Raw genomic sequence first — 20,334 nt, forward strand, 5'->3', positions numbered from 1 at the left:
GCATATCTCCCCTTCTCCCCCAAACTGTGCTGCAGTGACTCAGATTAGAGTCCAGCTTGGCACCCACCCTCTGGAGCAGGAGAAAACAAGCTTGCTCCATCTTCCACGTGACAGCCCTTGAGATATTTGAACTTGGTTATCTTATCTCCTCTCAGTCTCTTCTTATCCAGGCTAGACATACCCAATTTCCTCAACTGTTCCTCATAAGACTTGGTTTCCAGACCCTTGATCATCTTGGTTGCCCTCCTCTGCAACCATACACAGATACATTTACCTTATTTTTGAGTGATCAAATTGTGCTTCCAAAGTGATAGTCTGGGACCACTCAAGCTCGGTTCAAGGAGGAATCATATTGACAATAAAGGGAGAAAACAGGGTTCAGAATAGCATAATGAAAATAAATTAATAAATCAATTTTAGGAGAAAGAACTACACATACACTTATCATGCCAAGGATCCATGCACATTTTGTTTTTCTAAAATGACATTTTCTACAGTGAAGATAATAATGGCAGATTTCAAATTTTAAGTGTGGTATTGCAATCTGTTATTTTGAATAACATTGCCAAGAAGATCTGCCTATGCCTTTTCTAATTATTGGTGATTTGATGAATTACTAATAGGGCAATCCTATCATTTTACTAGAAAGGGGTGACCAGGACATTTATTTATTTGCTACATTTAAGTACCACCCTTTCTGTAAAACAAGTCAAGGTGGTTTACATTTTATAATAACAAAGGTAAAATCAAAGTCCCCTGATTCAAAAGTAAAAGAAGTAAATTTAGGTACTGACACTTTCATATGGTCACATCATGACCCAGTGTGGAGTGGTCACTGCAGGAGAGATGTGGAGCCAGTAGAAGGGACATACTGTCTCCCTCTGATTTTTTAAAACATTTAAATATTATAAAATGTGTAATAAAGAGGGGGAAAAGTTCATCAAATACAATATTTGTAAGCAGTGCTTTGTTTTTGTTTTTTGGCAAAAATAATAATGAGGTGCTGATACTCATATATTGATTAAAAAATATGCTGCGTTTAGAGTAATAATTCCACCAGAGTTCATTCTCACAACTATTTTCAGCCAGACAAGGATGAGGAGTCCTCACAAACACTGTGATTTACAAGTATATTTTTAAAAAGTATCCTAAAACATCTGGCCATTATGTTCCTGAAACAGTTTAAAGATGTTTTGAATTAGTATTGTATTTATGCCAGTTTTGGCCTATTCCTGGCAACTGTAAATTGCTGAGTTTAAGTATGCCAGTTTGAAGGGCCTATGGTTAGCAGCCAGTCTTTATAATTTATGTAATATTCCCTTCAAAACAACAGGAGGGTGACCTCATCCATTGCGAATCAGCCAAATGTGAGTTGTAAGGCAGAGGCTATTCAACAGGGAATATCATCACTACATAAACAGTTAAATAATTCAGAAAGGATAAGAAAATACTGTAGTTCACTTCTGACTGAAACATGTCTAGTTGTCATAATTAAACAGGGGGGTGGCATTTGAGTAATTTTAATCAATAAATTAAAAATTGCAGCAGCTTCAACTTTTAATCAACTTAATCCAAAGATTAATCCATAGATCAATCAACTAAAGCATTATAAACATTGATTTATGAAAAGCTATATGAACACTTGTTAATGTGTAATGAATTGGTTACTTGAACTGATATTTTCCTTGCATTTAAGAATCACACTCATTGCACTTAAGAATCAGCTTTCTGGATCAGAGCAAAGATAATCCTTTTTCCAGTAGTGGCCAACTATTTCCTGCTATGTGCCACCAGCATCTAATAGCAATGTGAATTGCCTTTGAACATAGAGGTTTAATTATTAGCTATTGTACATGATAGCCTCTAATAGACCAGTGGTGGTGTGTGTATATGTGTCACAACAGAGGGGAGGGGAAAGGAAGAAGCAAGAGTCGCATACAGCAGAGAGAGGGGATAGCTAGCCCCTTTAAATCTAAGACTAAACATTGATTTTATTCTAAAAACAACAATTCAGCTATTATTTTGTTGCACTTTTTTATATAAGATGGAACAGAAATTATTGTGTCTGCGTTAGTATTCCAATGAAGAGAGGCTGTGATAAAGAATGTGACTGCTGGCCTCCTGACTCCACAACGATGCTGCCAATGATGTATTGGGAACTGACTCCGATTGCACCATTTTCAAAATAGCCTCAGATGGCACGAAGAAAGCAGACAGAAAGGCAATTCACAATGTGGGCATAATGTTGCTACTTTCCCAGGGAGCTAGGTTATATCTTTGCATTGCAGAATGATTCCAGGTGAGTACACATTTTTCCTTCATTTTATTCAGAACAAGGCAGTGACTACACATAGATCTGCATTTGTTAATTAGAAAAAAAAACCTTGAACCTCTTTCTCATTTTATCTCTCTCATTTTTTTGATGGGGCGACGTGTCTATCTGCAGGATTTGAGAACCTCATGCAAGATGTGCTGTGGTGCTTCAGTCAAGTGAAAGGAACTATTGACACAGGGGTCACAGAAGGTGGGTTTACTTTTCCTTTTGTTCTTGAAATGAAAAGGAACTTGTTTTCTTGCACTAACTGCTTAGTCAATGATGACTTTGTTCCAGCTCTTCTTGTGGTGATAACTTATGCTGCAAACAGGTAGCAATGATGTGTCTTTTTTAAAAGGTATGTTTTAAGGAGGCCTTAATTAACTGTCACTAAAATGGGAGCATGAACCTTTCTGCAAATGCCGAAATCCTTCTCCTCACATTCTTTTTTTTTTTAGGGGGGTAATTTACTTCTTTTTCTTCATGTTGACTATATTAGCATATTAACTACTGCACTGTATACAATTTATTGCATTTCTTATCATAAAATATGGAAAAGAGAGAGTACTAAAAAGTGATCAGGAATGATGGGCATTGCAGCACTCAATGATCTATTTGTTCCTAGTAGTTCTGGGACATTTTACAGTCAAATCATGTCCCTCTCTCCTTCTGTCTACTCACAATAAAAGCGGAATATGCCGCCTGCCATTTTGGGAACAAACTTGAAGGGATAACTGTTCTGGTCTTTGCACCCCGCCCTTTAAACAACTGATGAAATATATGCTCCTGAAACGGAGAAAGTTTCTACCAGCCAGATCCCACATTGGTATACATTCCAGATGATTTGCAGGGCAAGGGAGGCTTTCCTTCACAATACACTCAGAAGTGGAAGTTGTTTTTTTCCCCAGAACCAACTCTTTCTTGCATTAACTCTTTCTACCTCAACCTGTCTCCTAACCTGTTTCCCTACCTATCTCCCAACCTCTATTCCAACCCACTTCAACCAACCCTCTCTCAAATCCTCTCCTTTTAAACTCTCCTTCCTGGAACCATAGCCAATCAGAGGCTGCCATTTATTAACCATTTGCTGGCAGCGAAAGAAGGGGGGACACACTTGTTAATCCAACCAGTCCAGCAAAAACAACTTTTCTGTCACATGTCCCACCCCTCATTGCATAAGCGAGGTTGCATACACCAGCCTCCACGCAGCAATGGGCAGGAACTAAAAAACACTTTGGGGGTTTGTTTCAATTTTCAAATACACTTTAAACCAAATTACAAACTTTTGCATCTCAAATAAACATATATCCTGGCACCACCTGTTTGTCCCTTTATCTATCTAAAGGTTTTGTGACAGGGCATCCGCAATTGCCTTATCCTTCCCTCTGCCCTGTTCATAATAAGGTTTAAGCATGTTTACTTGGAAAACTTCACAATGTCCACCTTCCAATTTAAACCAACCACATAGTCTACATTGGGGAGTCTACCAACGACATGGAAGGCTTTGACTTTGTTCTGCGGTCAGACCAAAGCGCACTTTCATTCTCTCTTTAAATGTGAGGTAATCAGAGGTTTCATCCTCTCTGAGATCACTTTTGAGTATATTTCACTCAAAATTCCACATATCTGAGGGCGCAAGTACAGCATCCAGTTTCCCTCAGGAATGTTTAAGTCTTTACAAGTCCGTTCAAAACTAAATAGGAATGCCTGCACACCATCACCTTTTACATACTTTGGAAACCTCTTTATATTAGCTGAGGGAAAATCCCCACCCCCCAACATGGGTTGCGGCAGTTCTGCTCTCAGCTTAATTTCCTCCATTTTTAAAAGAAACATATCTTTTTCAAGGGCCATCTTGGCCTCTCTTTCTCTGTATTCCTGGGCTAATCTGGCATCTCTTTCTTTCTCTTTTTCCTCATGAGCTAGCCTGCTCTCTCTCTCTGCCATATCTCTCTCAGTCTGTTTCTGTGCTAGCTGAATGTCAGCTGTCTTTTGTTTTTCTTTCTCTGCTTCAACTTTAGCCATTTCTAATCTTAGTCTCATCACCTCTAATTCAGTACTGTATTAGGATTTTCCTCAGATGCAGCAGCTCCCAGCACTGGGTCATCCTGAGTCTCTTTGGCTTGGCGCTTGCTGGTTATTTTCTGACAGAATTTTTTTCTCCTTTTAATAAAATAACTTAACTACTTTATTGTTATGTATTGGGTTTAACACATTTTATGTTACAAGGCGTGTTCTAACCAATCATATAAGCGTTGGTAGATGAACATTCTAATGGCAAGCAAGCGCATGCACTTTCAACTGTCAACTGTCAACGGTCAATTCATGCTCAACATTATTATTGTGTCGTCCAGTCAGTTCGATTCTTGTTTTCCTATGAGTGAGCTGTTGTCACTCCCAAATGTTGAATAAATGTAGTTGAGGAACTTAGACTGCCTTGGGCTTCTGACTTTTCCCAAATATTTAACATTTATTAAACTGGTTGTTCTATATCTCTGGGTATGTTTCTGTGTGGGTTTTAACTTCGGATCATGGCGCTGCCATCAATTAATATGCGACGACACTTTTCTCTCTCACGCTGTTGGGCCCGCTCTCACTTAGATAAATTGCCCCCACCTCACTGAACAGCACTTTATCCAAAGGTTTCTTTTCCTTTCCTCTTAAAATTCTAGCCCAGAGTATCCTGTGGGGGAACTTTGTGAGGGAATATTTAGTCAGTTGGAGTCTCAGCCAGGTTTTCTTTAAATAACCAAAAAATATTTATTTAAGGCAAGATAGTATATAACACAAATAGCTTGAACTTAGGTTATTTCAGGCATACAATACGATTATACTTTAATTTGTTGTCAGTTGTATTTGCGTTATAGGTTTGGTTCCTTTATACGGTGATATTTTCTTTCAGTTATACACCCCCTTTAACAATCCTGCTCCTGAGGTACCTTAAGCAATAGACCAAAGGGCTCTCCACACCCCCTCCTTTCACTGGGTTTGGGAGATTCTTCTTTTCCTCAGAAGAATCTCTCCCCTCCAGACTAGATTTGAGTCCCAAGTAGGTTGTTCCTTTCCAGCTCCTACTTCCTGGCTCAGCCTCTGCTTCCCAGTAAAATTCTGGTCTGTTCCTCCTACAGGACACCACACTCTGTCCTTCACAATACACTCAGAGTGGAAGTTGGTTTTTTCCAGAACCAACTCTTTCTACCTCAACCTGTCTCCCTACCTATCTCCCATCCTCAATTCCAACCCATTTCAACCAACCGCCTCAACCAACCAACCAACCAACCCTCTCTCAAACTCTCTCCTTTTAAACTCTCCCTCCTGGAACCACAGCCAATCAGAGGCTGCCGTTCATTAACCATTTGTTGGCAGGGAAAGAAAGAAAGAACACTTGTTGATCCAACTGGTCCAGCAAAACCAACTTTTTCGTCACAATGGCCCTTCTCATCTCCTCTGTTGCAGGCCTAAAGTGGTGAGAGCTAGAAGTTAAAATGAGGTTGCTCTTACTGCTGGCTTGCTGGAGTTTGAGGAAGGCCACCTTTTTTGGCACACAGTTTCTACTTGCATTACGGAGGACAAGAATGTTAATCAATGTATATCATTTACCACAGGCTATACATCTCTATTAATTTTGGGTGGATTTCAACATTGCTGTAAGGCCATTTTTCCATCAGCACAAGCATTTCTGCTTGCCCGAGTTAATAAGCTCCCTCTGTGTGCTGTTCTGGGGGTTCTTCCAATCCCCAAGAGCTGTTTTGAAGGGTGCAGAGAGGAGGAGACAGGGGGAGCTCTATTGCACTATGGGAATTCATTTTACTTGTTACTGCTAGCACACCTATTCAGGCCTCCATGGCATGTTTGGACAACTGGGGCACAAATAAAACTATTATGAATAAGACTAGGTATGCACCTTCTAGAGTACTGGGGATCCAAGCCAGAGGTATTTGACCCTACTGTATTCCCCTGCTGTTGCTTTTTGTTTTCCACTGGATGTCTTTGATTTCCTACTTTCAGTTTCCAGGGTGGAGGGGAGGCCTCACTGTGCACTCTGCACATTTGCTATGAGTTTAGCAGATGAGTCCTTCCCCCAATTTCACCCACAGCTCAGAGAATCCTGGGATGATTTCATGTTGTTTGAGCCATTGCATTTCTATTGTCCTAATATTGGGCACATGAGACAAGTCAGCACCATGGAAAGTTCCAAAGGCTATAAAGGGGCAGGCCTCTGGCTTGGAACTGAGCACTTCTCCTTTCTGACAAATCCTTCCAGGCATGTTGCCTACATTGATGGGTTGGCATGAGGATGCAAGTTCTTTGAGTGAAGGGGATTAATTCCTCAGGCAGGGCAGGATCCGAAGGTAGGGACTCAGGCCCGTTTGGTCTAGATGCTAGCATTAGATTTTTCCTCCCATGCTGCTGCTCTGATGGATCCGGCCACACCTCCATTGGAGTCAGATCCTAGCCTGCTTTCTCAAAATGGGGTCCCATTCTGCTTAGGGTTCTAAAGCTCTCTGAAGATACCTGCAACAAGCTTCCACTATTCCAACAGTTGCATGGGGTCCTTTATTCCACAACTTTTAAACTCTGCCATCTGCTAGTGTAAGGGCTCTTGTGTTAGCAGACAACCCTTCATTTTTTAGTGATTTCTGCATGCTATTGTATACTGTATATGTATACAACTTTGTAACATATTACTGACAGCTGGGAATCAAGCCTTTAAAATCTTGGATACCTTGGATATCTGACTCTACAATATCATTGGATTTGGCTGCGAGCCCAACTTCATTGGCTTCTTTTTATGCTGCTTGCTAATTGCTTTCACAGTTTGCACTCTGCCGTTTGCATAAAAAGTAAAGTGCTATTAGTTAATGCAACCTAAAATTTCAGCCTAAATAATTAAGTAAGAGCCAGCTACCATGAGACTATGGCTATTTTTGAGAATATGATTTTAAAGTAGAGTGAATTTACTCCAAGGGAAAACTAAACCACCAATTATATATGCTGTAGCTTGGGGTGGAGGGAGAGGACAGGCAATGTTTAGGGGAGCAGATTTAAATCAATAAATGTGTTCTAGGGTAGACCAAATACCATGGGTGTAGCCAAGGGGGGCAGGGGGCAGCTGCACCCCTAAATCAAGTAAATCAATAAAAATACTTGACTGAGGTTCTCCCCCAACAAAAAAACCCCATAAATCCTGGCTACGCCCATGCCAACCCTCCCCCCATATATTTCAGGTTAAAGCTAAAACCAAACCATTTCAGTATTGATCTGGAACAATTATTGAGATCCTGTGTCTTGGAAACCAACCCTTTATTTATTTATTTTTATTTATTCATATTACTCTTGAAGACAAATGTACATATTTTTCGTTATGCTTTCTTTCAATACTACTTCCTCTTCTAATCCAGTTTCCAAAGAGACATTTCAAGCAATTTCCCCCAAACAATGGCATAAACAATGTCTTAGGGAAATCCTTCTTAGCACTTCCATTTATCAAATACAGTAGGTAATTTCAAAGCTGACAGTGCTAAACAAATGAGATTCAAGCAGTGATAATTTCCTTGAATTGATATTACACATTTATTTGTCAGGAAAGCTGGAGGCAATGCTCTGAGTAGTACTAAAAAAGGAAAAAGAGATTGAATGAATATAATTTCATATCCAGGTGTATATAAAATATTTAAGATAATCTGTGTGAAGTACTAAGTGCCAATTCAAGATGCATTAATACTTGGTTTATTGCATACTTGTTCTTTCAATCACATTTCTACTTATGCACGCGGCTACTAAGCACATTCCTGTTTGTGTCAAGAAAACCCAGAAGATGTTCAACCAGCATGTCCTGGATCTGAACTGTAGTATTCAAGAGGGTGATAAGTTCCTTAGGGTCAAACTAGATGCAATATTAACTGTATGTAAGCAATTAGCATGCATGGTTCTGAAATTTTAAATTTCTGCAATGAGAAAGGAGAAGCAGGTTTGCAACTATGGCACATTGTGATGGGAATAGCCTCCCCTCACCCCAACATCACCCCCAAAGCCATTAGAACCAGGAAGAGAAGTCCCATGGGCATATTGATCTTTCTGAGCAAATACCAGGGATAAACCAATGTAATTGCGATAAAATCCTTTCTAGAATATCTTTAAAACAATCTAGTGCAGTGGCTTAGAATGTGAGCCTTCGACACCATGGAGTCATTCAGTCATTCCCTTGCCTCAACATCCTTAGGTAGCAAGTAACAAACTTTCAGCTTCCACTGTCTCATATGTACTATGGAAGTAATATCACTGACTCACCTGGGTGTGAAGATTATTTAAGAAAATACAGTCGTACCTCGGAAGTTAAACGCCTTGCGACTCAAACGTTCTGGCTCCCAAATGCCGCAAACCTGGAAGTGAGTGTTCTGGTTTGCAAACGTTCTTTGGAACTGGAGCTTCCTGCAGCCAATCGGAAGCCGTGCCTTGGTTTCCAAACGTTTTGGAAGTTGAACGGACTTCTGGAACAGATTCTGTTTGACTTCCGAGGTATGACTGTATATGCAATGGATGCAATGGACGTGAGAAAGGCACTATATAGAGGTTAAATATTATTCCCCCCCCCCCCCCGCTCTTATTTCTTCTATGCTGTGTAAATATTAGCACAAAACTGTGATGCTAAAAGTAATTGAAACTGCAATCCCTATGTACATTTCTGCAAAGACAAGGTGGAGGCTGGTTATAACATTTGACCAAAGTCTACTGTAGACCCTTGATTTTAAGTTTCTTCCCTCTCCTGAAGCCCAACCCTATTCATGTTACCTGGAAGCTAAGTATCACCGGTTCCAAGGGAACAAGTCACACAGGACTTAATTTTGAGCATGCATGGCTAGATATGCACTGTTCGTTAGCTGTCCTGCGACACTTTCCTAGGAGTAAACCTCATGAAATACTGTAGGGCTTACTTCTGAGTAAACATACAGGGGCTCGCGCTGCACAGCTGCAGTCCTCTGTGCCCTAACTTGGAAACAGGCCCTACTTTACATCCATGAACTCAGATTCTCCAGTTAACTAAACAACTTCTACCGGTAGCCATGTTGTGCTATGAGCCATTCCAGCACTAGCACCCCAAAATATAAGGGGAGCGGTGGGAAGGGCGGGCAGCTCCTTCTCGACCAGCCAAGCACCTTTAAACGTGCGGAGGAATTTCCCTTTCTGTAACAGGTTCCCCCCCCCCTTCCCCTGCGGAGGAAACGTCTTTTGATGCCCAGGGCTCTCCGCAGAGTCCGGGACACGATCCCGCGCCCTGCTGAGCAGAGCGAGGCGCAAGACGCTCTCCGGTCGCCTCGCGCGTGTGTTTACAGGCGGGAGGGTCTTAGTCAGCAAATCCTGCTCCGATGCGCTGCAGCCAATGAGGAGCCTCGCTCGGCCCGCTCGCCGGGGGGCTCCGGAGTTGGCGCTGCTGGGCGCGGGCAGAAATGCGAGGCGGCTCTCGCGGGCGCTGATGGCAAAATGGGGTCCGGCCGCCGCCGCCGCCGAGGCGCTTTCGCTCCCGCCGCCCTGCAGCTCTGCCGGGAGGGCTGCCGCGCTGCGCCGTCGTCCACCATGTAGCCTCCCTGGCCAGCCTGAGGATCCCTCCTCCTCCTCCTCATGGATTGAGGAGGCTGCGTTCAGCCCTCATTTCTTCATATTTGTCGCCGGAAGATGAAATGCTTCTCCCGTTACCTGCCTTACCTCTTCAGACCTCCCAACACCATCCTGTCTTCCAGCTGCCACACGGAAGGTACAGGTCGGAGAGGAGCGCCGGCGGGATGGTGGGTGGGACGCCAGGTGCGGATCAGAGCCGAGGGGAGGGGAAAGAGGGAAAGTGGGAGGAGAGCCTCCCCCCCCCCGCTCCGTTCCCCCTTCCTCCCTGTCTCTGCTGACATTGCCTTTTGCAGCCAGTGCGTGCCCGGGGCGAGGGGGGGGGTGTGCCAGCAAAAAAGCTTGCCTTGCGACAAGATTTGAGGAATCGGTGGGGCCTGGGTTGGGGGCGGCCCGATATTCCCGGCGAGTCAGCCATTTATCAAGGAGAGTGGTGCAAAACATTACAGCATCGGAAAGGTCTTCTGGACTGCAGGACTACGATCCCCCACACCTTAGTTGCTTCCTTTGCAGGCCGGGTTTCCATCGAAAACATATCGTGCAAATCTGTTTACAGATTGGGGAGAGGGTGGGAGGTTAGCTGTGCAGATCAGGTATATGCAATCTGTTTTGCCAAGGTTTCAACTTGAGAAGACTGGAAGGGAAAGTAATGTTCAGGATTCTGGAGCCTGGGAGAATGCTAGGAACTTTTGCCATTCTGGGGCAAGTTTCTCTACTACTAGTTTGCATGATCTGCTGTCAGGAATTTTTATGAATTGCCATTGATGCCACACTCTAATAACTGATATAGAGTGTACAGGAAGTAATCATGAAGGTAGTCAGGATTTTTGTTTGGAAGGGGCAGAAACTGAGTTTGCTATGTATTTTTATTGATTATGGGGTGGGCAGCTGCTCCTCTCTGCCCCCCCCCCGCTACACCCATTGAAGTAATACTGAGACTGTCATACTATATAAAGATAGAAGGGGGAGAATCACATTTTCTTTAGTCATAATAGAAGGTGCTCGCAAGAAGAATCTAAGTTCTAAAACTTACAAGCAGTGTTAGAGATTTTTCCCCAGTGTAGATTTTGTTTCTTTCCATGTAGCAGAGAGTAGAAGCCCTCCCTATGAGAGCTTTAAATGAGATTGATGCTGTCAAGACAGGAATGCAAGCAGACCATAGCATATAATTACAGCTAATTAAATGTTAAAGCAGCAATAAGTAGAACTAGGAGCACAATCCAATAGTTAGTTGTCTTTAATCTTTACATCTAAAGCCACTTTAGTTTAGCTTGGTAATTTATGACTAGAAGATGGAAGTAAATGATAGGCAATAGATCGGCCTCTAATTGTCCCTATATCGGCTATCCAAGTATTTAATTTTTTTTAAGTGTTTGAGGAGGTTACTTGGGTCACATGGGGCATCATTCTAATCCAATAAACTGTTTTTATAGTGGGGAACCTTTTTTCAGCTGAGGGCAGCGTTCCTTCTTGATGACATTAGGGGGAGGTTTATGCCAGTCGTGGGCAGGCCTAGAAGCCAAATGTGATTGAGGCAAAGGATGTGATGGATTTTTGACCAGTAGGCTGAATTCTAGCCACGCAAAAGCCACAGGTTTCTCTATCCCCCAACACACATTTATTTATTTAATAAAAGTTAACATTCTGAAACATAAAAACTACCTCAGCTTGGTAGGCTTGTCTAAACAAGCATGTTTTTAACATCGTGCAGTGAAGGTGCCTGCTTGCTCTCAATTAGGCAGGGAGTTCCGCTGCCACACGAAGCGACCAAGTTCTTACAAATGTGGAACGGATATTATGTGGCTCGCAGATCAACAACCATTGCAGATCTCTGAGCACAGGTGTTGCAGTAGTGTAGCTAGGAGAGGCGAGGGTGGGGTGCTCTCGGCAGCACTTATCTTTGGGGGTGGCACACTAGAGCCCAAGGTGGCGTGCAAGCCCCAAGCACCCCAGAGCCCAGCGCACCGCTCCCAAAAGCAGCATGGCTCACAGTGGCCAGAGGGTGGCCACCAAGGATGCAAGCAGCATGCGCTGACTCTGTGAGCGGAGCTGGGCCTGCATCATGCCCGAGCTACCACGTTTCTCCCGGGTGCCCTCTTTGCCCCCCCTTTTTTGCAGCCATTTATCTTATGCTTAAGAGAAGCTTTCCCATTCTTTCAGAATTCTTAAATGAGACCTTCACTGAGGTTCTGCACTATGTAAATTAGTTTATAATTGATTAATCAATTCAGTTGTTAAAAGTAGGAGCGCTAATCAACTCCATCATCTTTAATCAGATCCGAAAAACAAAAATGACCTTAAAATGATACCCAATTTTCTTCAAATAGTACATTCTGTTTTGTTCCCAAACCATATTTCAGAATGATCATCTTATGTTGCGTTCTAGCCATATCCACTCTAAAAACATTGTTCATTCTTGGTTAGACAGGCATACCCAGATGCTTAGAAAATTGAAGTCATTTTAATCTGTTTTAGTGCAGAGAGATATACTGTAGTCCAGCAACAGCTGGGGAGTAACACGTTCCTCATCCCTGCTGCATTGTTTTTCTTGTTTACCAGTAAAGATTTGGAATCAACCAAACATTTATTAGATTTTTTTAAGCTCAGGAAGTTTGGTGAGTCATTTGGATGAGACTGTTAGACACCAAGGTCATTGTGGTTGCTCATGTATGGAAGGATTCATATAATGACTTTAGGACAAACAGAAAACTGGCAGTCTGTGTATTCCATAGTTTAGAGAAATAAATGTTTCAAGTTGATATGTTAGGTAACGTGTGCCATAGAAATCCAAGGGAATTCTGGAAGAAGAGCTTAGCCGTCTGATGGTTTCTTAATAAGGGGGAGGGGACCTTTTGTTTAATTCTTTCATCTCACTCGCTAAGTCGGTATTTATAAACTCAGATATTGTAAGCAAAGGCTGAACTATGAAGTGACATGTTTGCATGGCTTTGATGGCAGCTCTTACCAATCCCTGTAGACCTAATTAAAGGCATATAATGATGACTCCCCTTCCCCAAGCCATGGCATGAGTGGAAAATGTACTTTCAGAAGAATATACCAGTCCAACAGATTGGAGGAGATATCATATTCATGTAGATATGGAGAACATAATGATACCCTTATTGGTCTTTGCATTATTATAGTAATATAAAAATGACATCCGTTAAAACAAGTAATATTCTATGTGTCCACACCGCTGAATTATCTAAATCAGAAAATGGAGGTGGAAAGAGACCACCAACACCCGGTGCTTACATCAGTCCTGCCCTATGAGTTTGGCCTTTGCCTTTTGTTCATGCCAGAAGAGATATACAACATGGTAATCGCTTGATTTGCTTGTGATCACCTATTTGGTTAGTAAGTCCTTTTGAATCCTTTGTGGCTTCATTTTGGATAAGCATGGCTAGGGCTGGGTTTCCTGTATCCTAAGATAATGCCAGGATAATACAGGGAATAAATGGATTCACTTTCAGCTCTTTTTATACCTCTGAAGTTTTTATCACAGCAGCTTAAAATAGCTTTCAGGTTATCCTTAAATGCACAAAATGTGCTTCTTTTGCTTTTGTGTGTGCAAAATGCAAAGGAGCGAAATGAAAGGTAATCAAAATGGCACATGGTGTTTAATGCTTTCCTTGGACTAGTTTAAGCCCCACTGAGAACAGTGGGACTTCTGTAGGTTTAGGGTGATATAAAAGTAGAATACTGTACAAAATATAAAGCAAATCTAGAGATAAAGCAACAGCAAACCAAATGACATCCAGAAACGAGCACTTTCAATTCCCATATTCATAATTCTCCCATTGATCCCAATGCAAGTATACAAGGACATTCCTTTGGCTGGATCATGGCCATTAATAATACCAAATTGCTTTTTACATGCAGGTTTTATCAACAGTCATAATTTTATTTTCTATAACATGTCTTGAACCACAGCATGAAAATGAACTGTAAGCATTAAATCAATTTCGTGTCAGATTAAACCTGGGATTTAGAAAAAGATGCTACAGTATATTTATTTTCAGTAAGAGCCTGACCTCTCCAAGGGTAAAAAGCACATTATGAACACAGTGCAGAATAGGACCTGAGGACATAAACCATCCAAAGTGCAGTTTTTACCTGAAGGTCAGTGAGGTTTACTTCTGAATAAACATGCCTAGGCTCGCCTACACAAATTCCACTTATTTCAATGAAAGAGATTTACAGGGCAATTATAGGCAAGCGTACACTATAATGCCTAATAAAGGTTTGGTGAAGTAAGCAAGTAAGGCTTGCAGTCAGAAATAAAATCTACTAAGCTCAATAGGTTTTACTCTCAGGTATAGGTGGGACGTGGGTGGCGCTGTGGGTTAAACTACTGTGCCCCTTGGGCTTGCCAATCAAAAGGTCGGCGGTTCGAATCCCCGCAATGGGGTCAGCTCCCGTTGCTCGGTCCCTGCTCCTGCCAACCTAGCATTTCGAAAGCACAAAGTGCAAGTAGATAAATAGGTACCGCTCCGGCGGGAAGGTAAACGGCGTTTCCGTGTGCTGCTCTGGTTCGCCAGAAGCGGCTTAGTCCTGCTGGCCACATGACCCGGCAGCTGTACGCTGGCTCCCTCGGCCAGTAAAGTGAGATGAGCGCCACAACCCCAGAGTCATTTGCGACTGGACTTAACTGCCAGGGGTCCCTTTACCTTTACCTGGTTTGCCAGAAGCGGCTTAGTCATGCTGGCCACATGACCCGGAAGCTGTACGCCGGCTCCCTCAGCCAATAAAGCGAGATGAGCGCCGCAACCCCAGAGTCGGCCACGACTGGACCTAATGGTCAGGGTACCCTTTACCTTTAGTTACTAACATAACTGCCCCTTTGGAAGAAAGCTATATAACATTTCCAGCAGTTGTAAGCTAAGGAAAATCTTGAGGGTTTGATTTTAAATAGTAATACTAGAAAACTATAAGGAAATCTTATTTTTAAATTTTACCTTAAAAACTGAAACCTTTAATCAACAGTCTCCAATACCTGATGGTTATGGGGGGGGGGGGGACAAAGCAACACAATCCAATCCATGTCTGTTCCGAAATCCTACTGAGTTCTATGTGGTGTACAGTGGTACCTCGGGTTACATACACTTCAGGTTACATACGCTTCAGGTTACAGACTCCACTAACCCAGAAATAGTACCTCAGGTTAAGAACTTTGCTTCAGGATGAGAACAGAAATTGTGCTCTGGCGGCACAGCAGCAGCAGGAGGCCCCATTAGCTAAAGTGGTGCTTCAGGTTAAGAACAGTTTCAGGTTAAGTATGGACCTTTGGAACGAATTAAGTACTTAACCTGAGGTACCACTGTATATGATTGTAGGCTTAAATAGCCAACACACGCAAATAGTAGTTGTAATTGTTTATTTGCCAAGCATAAAGCAACACTATAGATAACACACTGGGCAGAATATTTTATAGTGAGATTACTGGAACTGACAAGCAGCTTAGCAAAAACATGCCCCGCTTGCTTCTCATAAAATGTTCCAGTAGCTCTGTCAGCACTGCCGTAACAGCTAGGATGACAACGCCAGGCTCTTTCTTTCTTGGGACCTGGTGGGGTGAATATCCTTGCTTCCATATTATGGGCTGCAAAAAGGCATCACAGCAGTCCCTCCCTACTAGAGTGGATCCTAGCCTGTGTTCCCATCTCTAGTTTTGTTCCATTTTTGGCCTGCTGCAGTTGGTCTTTATTTCCAGTAGTTCCTTATTTCTTGAAACTTCTCTTGCTCTGGCTGTTTTATCTTAGAACAGCAACATGCACTCATTCATGGAATGCTGTAATCTGATCGGATCGCTAAGAACTCTGCACACATTTGGCTCTCCGGTGCTGTTTAAAAACGTATATCACTCCAGTATTTCTCCTTCCTTGACCGACCCATCCCAGTCTCTATTGTCCAAAGTCTCTGGCTTACTCCATAGCTCAGTATTTGGATAGGTATGCTGACAAAGGATTTTAGAGTTACACTGTGCTATTCTGGCCCTCTTTCCAGGTGCACCAGGTTGAAATAATAAAATGAATATATAGTGGGATTTACTCCGGCAGTTAGTTCTAGTGAAAAATGAGGGAAACCAAGTTTATGGCTATCTCTTTGACTATTCATTGTTAAAGTGGCATCAGCATATTTTGACGGCATCTTCCTAGTTCTGGAATAGACTTCCTCATCCAAGCTGACAGGAATTTCCTGAAAAGCACTACAAGACTTCTCTATTCAATGCAGGGGGTAGGGCAGAGAGAAATCACTGGCTAGGAATAACAAAAGCAAGCAACATTTTACACACATTTTATTTTAACATAGATTCTATAATTAAAGTTATTATGGTTTGTTTTTACAGTAATTGAATTTTTAAGACAGTGGTACCTCTGGTTGCGAATGGGATTCGTTCCAGAGGCCCATTCGCAACATGAAAAGAGCGCAACCCACAGTGGCGCATCTGCGCACGCGTGGGTTGCAATTCGCCGCTTCTGCGCATGCGCGTAACGTCATTTTGCACGTCTGCGCATGCGCAGGCGGCAAAACCCAGAAGTAACCCTTTCTGGTACTTCTGGGTCACCGTGGGACATATCCTGAAAGAACGTAACATGAAGCAAATGTAACACGAGGTACAACTGTACTGTTACCCACTCTGAGGCTTCTGGGGACAGGCAGCTACAAACTGGAATAAATTCCTGAAACACCTCCACCAACTGAAGCTATATTTACATCAGGACTGCCTACTGGATACCTTATTAGGGATCATTTATCAGATGCAGAGACAATTGGTTGGGAAAAGTAAGCAGGACTGCTGAATTAAAAGTTTCTCTCTTTGGGGTGGTGAGGGGAGGCTCTAGTCTACTCTTCTAATGTTGCGTAAACTTTCCTTCCCTCTCTCACAAAATAAGCTCTAGTCTACAAAACCTTGCTATCCAATAAATGTATTGGTCTTTAAGGTGCCACAATACTCTTTCTTGGTTTTTATGTAATCTTCTGTATTCTGATCATGCTTCCTGAAATTCGGCACATCTCTCTGTATTGTCAAGTTAAGCTGCTCAATACTACAGAAAAATCTGTCCAGAAACTTACAATAGAGTATAGTCTTGTGCTTCATTTTGCCTGTCAAATGTGTCTTTAAAAAACCCAACAACCTTACAGATCAATCAATGAAGGCACAGGGGAGCTGGTGGGGAAGCTCAAAGACACACAAGAAATGAGAAGCTTTCAGCTGAGATGGTGAGCTGATAAGAGAAATATCCAAGAAATCTGTTTCCAACGTTAAGACAACACAGGCAAGCAGAAGCAGTAAAAAAATTATTTGAGACATAATTGTGTAACTTGAATTGTGCAACCAGGGTGTGATTGCAACTATTTTAGGGTGGAATTCAAACTAGAAGTGCTTAGAAAAGCTGGGACTGCAGAAAGAAGCCTCAACAGAGGAGAGAGTATAAATTGTCTTTCCTGCCCTCTCCATGGCTGCTATCTTCACAGACAGCTATTGAATCTGGGTGGGGGAGGGAAGACAGGGCATGGATAAGTAGAAATGACTGGGAAGGGGTAAGACTAGCTTGGTAAGATAGGGCAAGGACCAGACTGTTAAAAGCAAAGTGAAGAAGGCAGAATAGTCTTTTTTGAGTGTGGTAGGGGACTGAGCTGTGTTTCAGCCATGCGTTTTGTCCCAGAAGCCCTGCTCCCCTCCTTTGCTTAATTGTAAGGATGTGGGGCCAGCCAAACTGGTGCAGTTGTTCAGTCAGGGGTGATGGAACACCACTCTGTGCATGCTGGAGACAGCTTCCTTTCTTAGTACATCACCGTCTAGGATTCAGGCACTACACAAATTAAGCTTGAGGAGTGTGAAATTGGCAAGGGGGAGCACAAACTATGATCTCCCTATAGTGTGAAGAAGGTGGGAAGTTTTTAAGAGTGAAGGCTGGCTCAAAAACAAGATAATGCTGGAGAAACATTGAATGGGCCTGTTCTTCACAACAAGTAATAAAATGGTGGTAATATTGGAACTTCCCTGCCTCCTAGTGGAGAAGGGACAGTGTTCATAAGCCATTCATGGTAAAGGAGAGGGATGCAGAAGTGAAATATTGAATCATAGCTCCAGAATGGAAAACAGATTATTTTAATAGGCAATTGTGTTTAATTAATTTAAGGGCGTCTCATTAGATGACATCATCAGCCTCTTTATTAGCCCATTATTATCCAGCTCTACCTGTTAGTACATTTGCCAACATTTTGATCAAAACCCCATTGCTTTGGGAAACTATAATTTGATTTACAAGATAAATAAAATGTGTAATTGACTCAAGGTGCACCAATATAGAGGCAAATTGCATAAACCGAGACAAACCAGATGTAAATATATGGTCTATTTTAACACTTAAATGCCAGGACTGATTTAATAATTATTTGGGATTCCTCACCCCCGCCACCCAAAAAAGTCTCAAGCTATATTTTGCTGTCTGCTGGGTTGCACCACTTGATGGTTCACTCTGAAAATATGATGGATACTTTGCTTTCTAGCTCTTGACCAATCTGTGCACACTGGCTGACACCATAAGGCAGGGATGTCCAACTTCCAAGAGACTGCGATCTACTCCCACTATAAAAACACTGCCAGTGATCTACCCATTGGATTGACCAAATTTGTTGATCTTTTTTTGGGCATGGGGATCCACACAGTCGACTGGAATTGATAGTGGATGTTCAGTCCAAAACGTCTGGAGGGCAACAGGTTGGGAAAGGCTGGGTCATAATCTTGGATGAGGAGTGGGAAGACTATGAGTTGTATCCAGTGATGTCATTGCATCCCATAATCCTGTCCCTCTCTTCCCCATGCACATCCCATAACCCCAAATCTGCTCTGGGTTTCTCTCTCTCTCTTTCTCTCTCTCTCTCTCTCTGTGTGTGTGTGTCTGTGTGTGCAGACTGAACACGGAGAGAAGAGGGAGGGGAAGCTTTATTGCATGAGTGGGCATTATTTCGCTCATGCACAGACTTCATTGGATTCAACTCGGTGAACTTCGTCCATAAAGCTCACTGGGTGACCTTAGATCAGTCACTGTCTCTTAGCTTTGCCTACCTCACAGGGTTTTTTGAGCCTCAAATGGCAGGAGAGGGCCATGTTTCCTGCTCCAAGCTCCCTAGGGCAGCCGTTCTCAACCTGTGGGTCCCCAGATGTTGTTGAACTACAACTCCCATAACCCCTAGCTAGCAAGGCCAGAGTTCAGTGATGATGGGAGTTGTAGTCCAACAACATCTGGGGAGCTGCAGGTTGAGAACTGCTGTGAGGGATATAAGACTTCTTGTTGTTGTTGATAAAATATGTGATTTGGCAGGCAGCCCTGCTAAACGCAGAAAGAAGCTGGTGATGTGGCTTCCTGACTGTGGCAGACGCACACCATAAGTTCACCTCACAGCACACTTTTGGCTGGCATGTGAACTTTTAGTTCAAGTGCCCTCAGCTGTTCTTCATTTGTCTTCTTAAAAACCATTATTCTTATGAATTGCTTTGATCGTGGAGCGGCAGTTATTTAAATATTTATGGCCATTTTGCTCCAGTACTGAGCAGAAAACACTAGAGGGCAGTTTAATATATGGACGGAAGCCAGTCAGCTGAATGTTTATCTATGTTAGAAAAATATAAATGTTCTTTTAAGGGTTTTAAACAATTGGAGGCATTGGCACCCCAGAATCATTTCTCTGGCATCAACTGTAGCCTTCAAATGGAAACAAGCAATTGATTGTTTTCTGAAGCTCATTTGAGAGCTAGTATTTTTCAGAAGACAGTGCTGAGTGGCACAGCGTCTGATTCTCCTTAGGCCTTGAAAGAATTATTATTATTATTATTATTATTATTATTAATATTTTGAACTTATTATCCCACTCTTCCTCCCAAAGGAGTTTAGGGCAACATACACACCCACAAGTAAAAACAAAAACACAAAACCTAAAAAAGTTAAATCATTTAAGAAATAGTTACAGTTAAACACACGATTACATCCAGTGATTTCAGAGTTGCCAGGAATAGTATTCTTCAGCCACCAGGCAATATTTAGGTCTATTGGCTGTGCATGCATGGCCATCATATGTGTGTGGTAATCTTAATGTATAGATACAAGTTCAGAAGTAATTATTATTTAAATAAAAATACAAGACATCTCATCTTAGTGGGGAAGAGTGCACCCAATATGGCTGCTCAGTCTGCTGAATGTAGATGGTGTCCTGAGTTAGCTTTCGTTGACCCTGTTTATTTCTGTGAGTACAAAAGTGTCAGACCTGGCTTTTTCTTTGGAGTTAGTGCAGATGGTTCCTTGAGTAAGGCAAAGGGTAGCAAACAAAGATCAGGAAGATGAATTCCCTTGTTACGCAAGAGAGCTAACTTAAAGGAGAAGCTTTTATAGAAGTCAGGC

At 42.3% G+C, this 20,334-nt stretch overlaps 1 protein-coding gene and 1 long non-coding RNA gene across 3 annotated transcripts in view; one reads left to right on the forward strand and one right to left on the reverse strand.

The window, feature by feature from the left end:
• The first annotated feature begins 1,941 nt into the window (after nucleotides 1-1,941).
• Nucleotides 1,942-20,334, forward strand: part of PPP2R2B (protein phosphatase 2 regulatory subunit Bbeta) — a 242,175-nt gene continuing 223,782 nt past the window's right edge. The window contains exons 1-2 of one of the 2 annotated variants that reach the window (XM_053376654.1): nucleotides 1,942-2,299; nucleotides 2,447-2,524. In XM_053376654.1, the coding sequence (XP_053232629.1) occupies nucleotides 2,290-2,299; nucleotides 2,447-2,524 (88 nt within the window). In that variant the 5' untranslated portion in view covers nucleotides 1,942-2,289. Of the gene's footprint in view, nucleotides 2,300-2,446; nucleotides 2,525-9,771; nucleotides 10,068-20,334 lie in introns of those variants that run through there. The other variant, XM_053376656.1, reaches the window with a different exon arrangement.
• LOC128407817 (uncharacterized) lies at nucleotides 2,761-7,452 on the reverse strand. Its single transcript, XR_008328915.1, has 2 exons — nucleotides 5,591-7,452; nucleotides 2,761-3,327 (listed from the first exon to the last, which is right to left on the reverse strand). It is a non-coding gene; the product is annotated as an uncharacterized LOC128407817 (long non-coding RNA).

This window comes from Podarcis raffonei, chromosome 2 (assembly GCF_027172205.1).
Source record: "Podarcis raffonei isolate rPodRaf1 chromosome 2, rPodRaf1.pri, whole genome shotgun sequence".
NCBI lineage: Eukaryota > Metazoa > Chordata > Lepidosauria > Squamata > Lacertidae > Podarcis > Podarcis raffonei.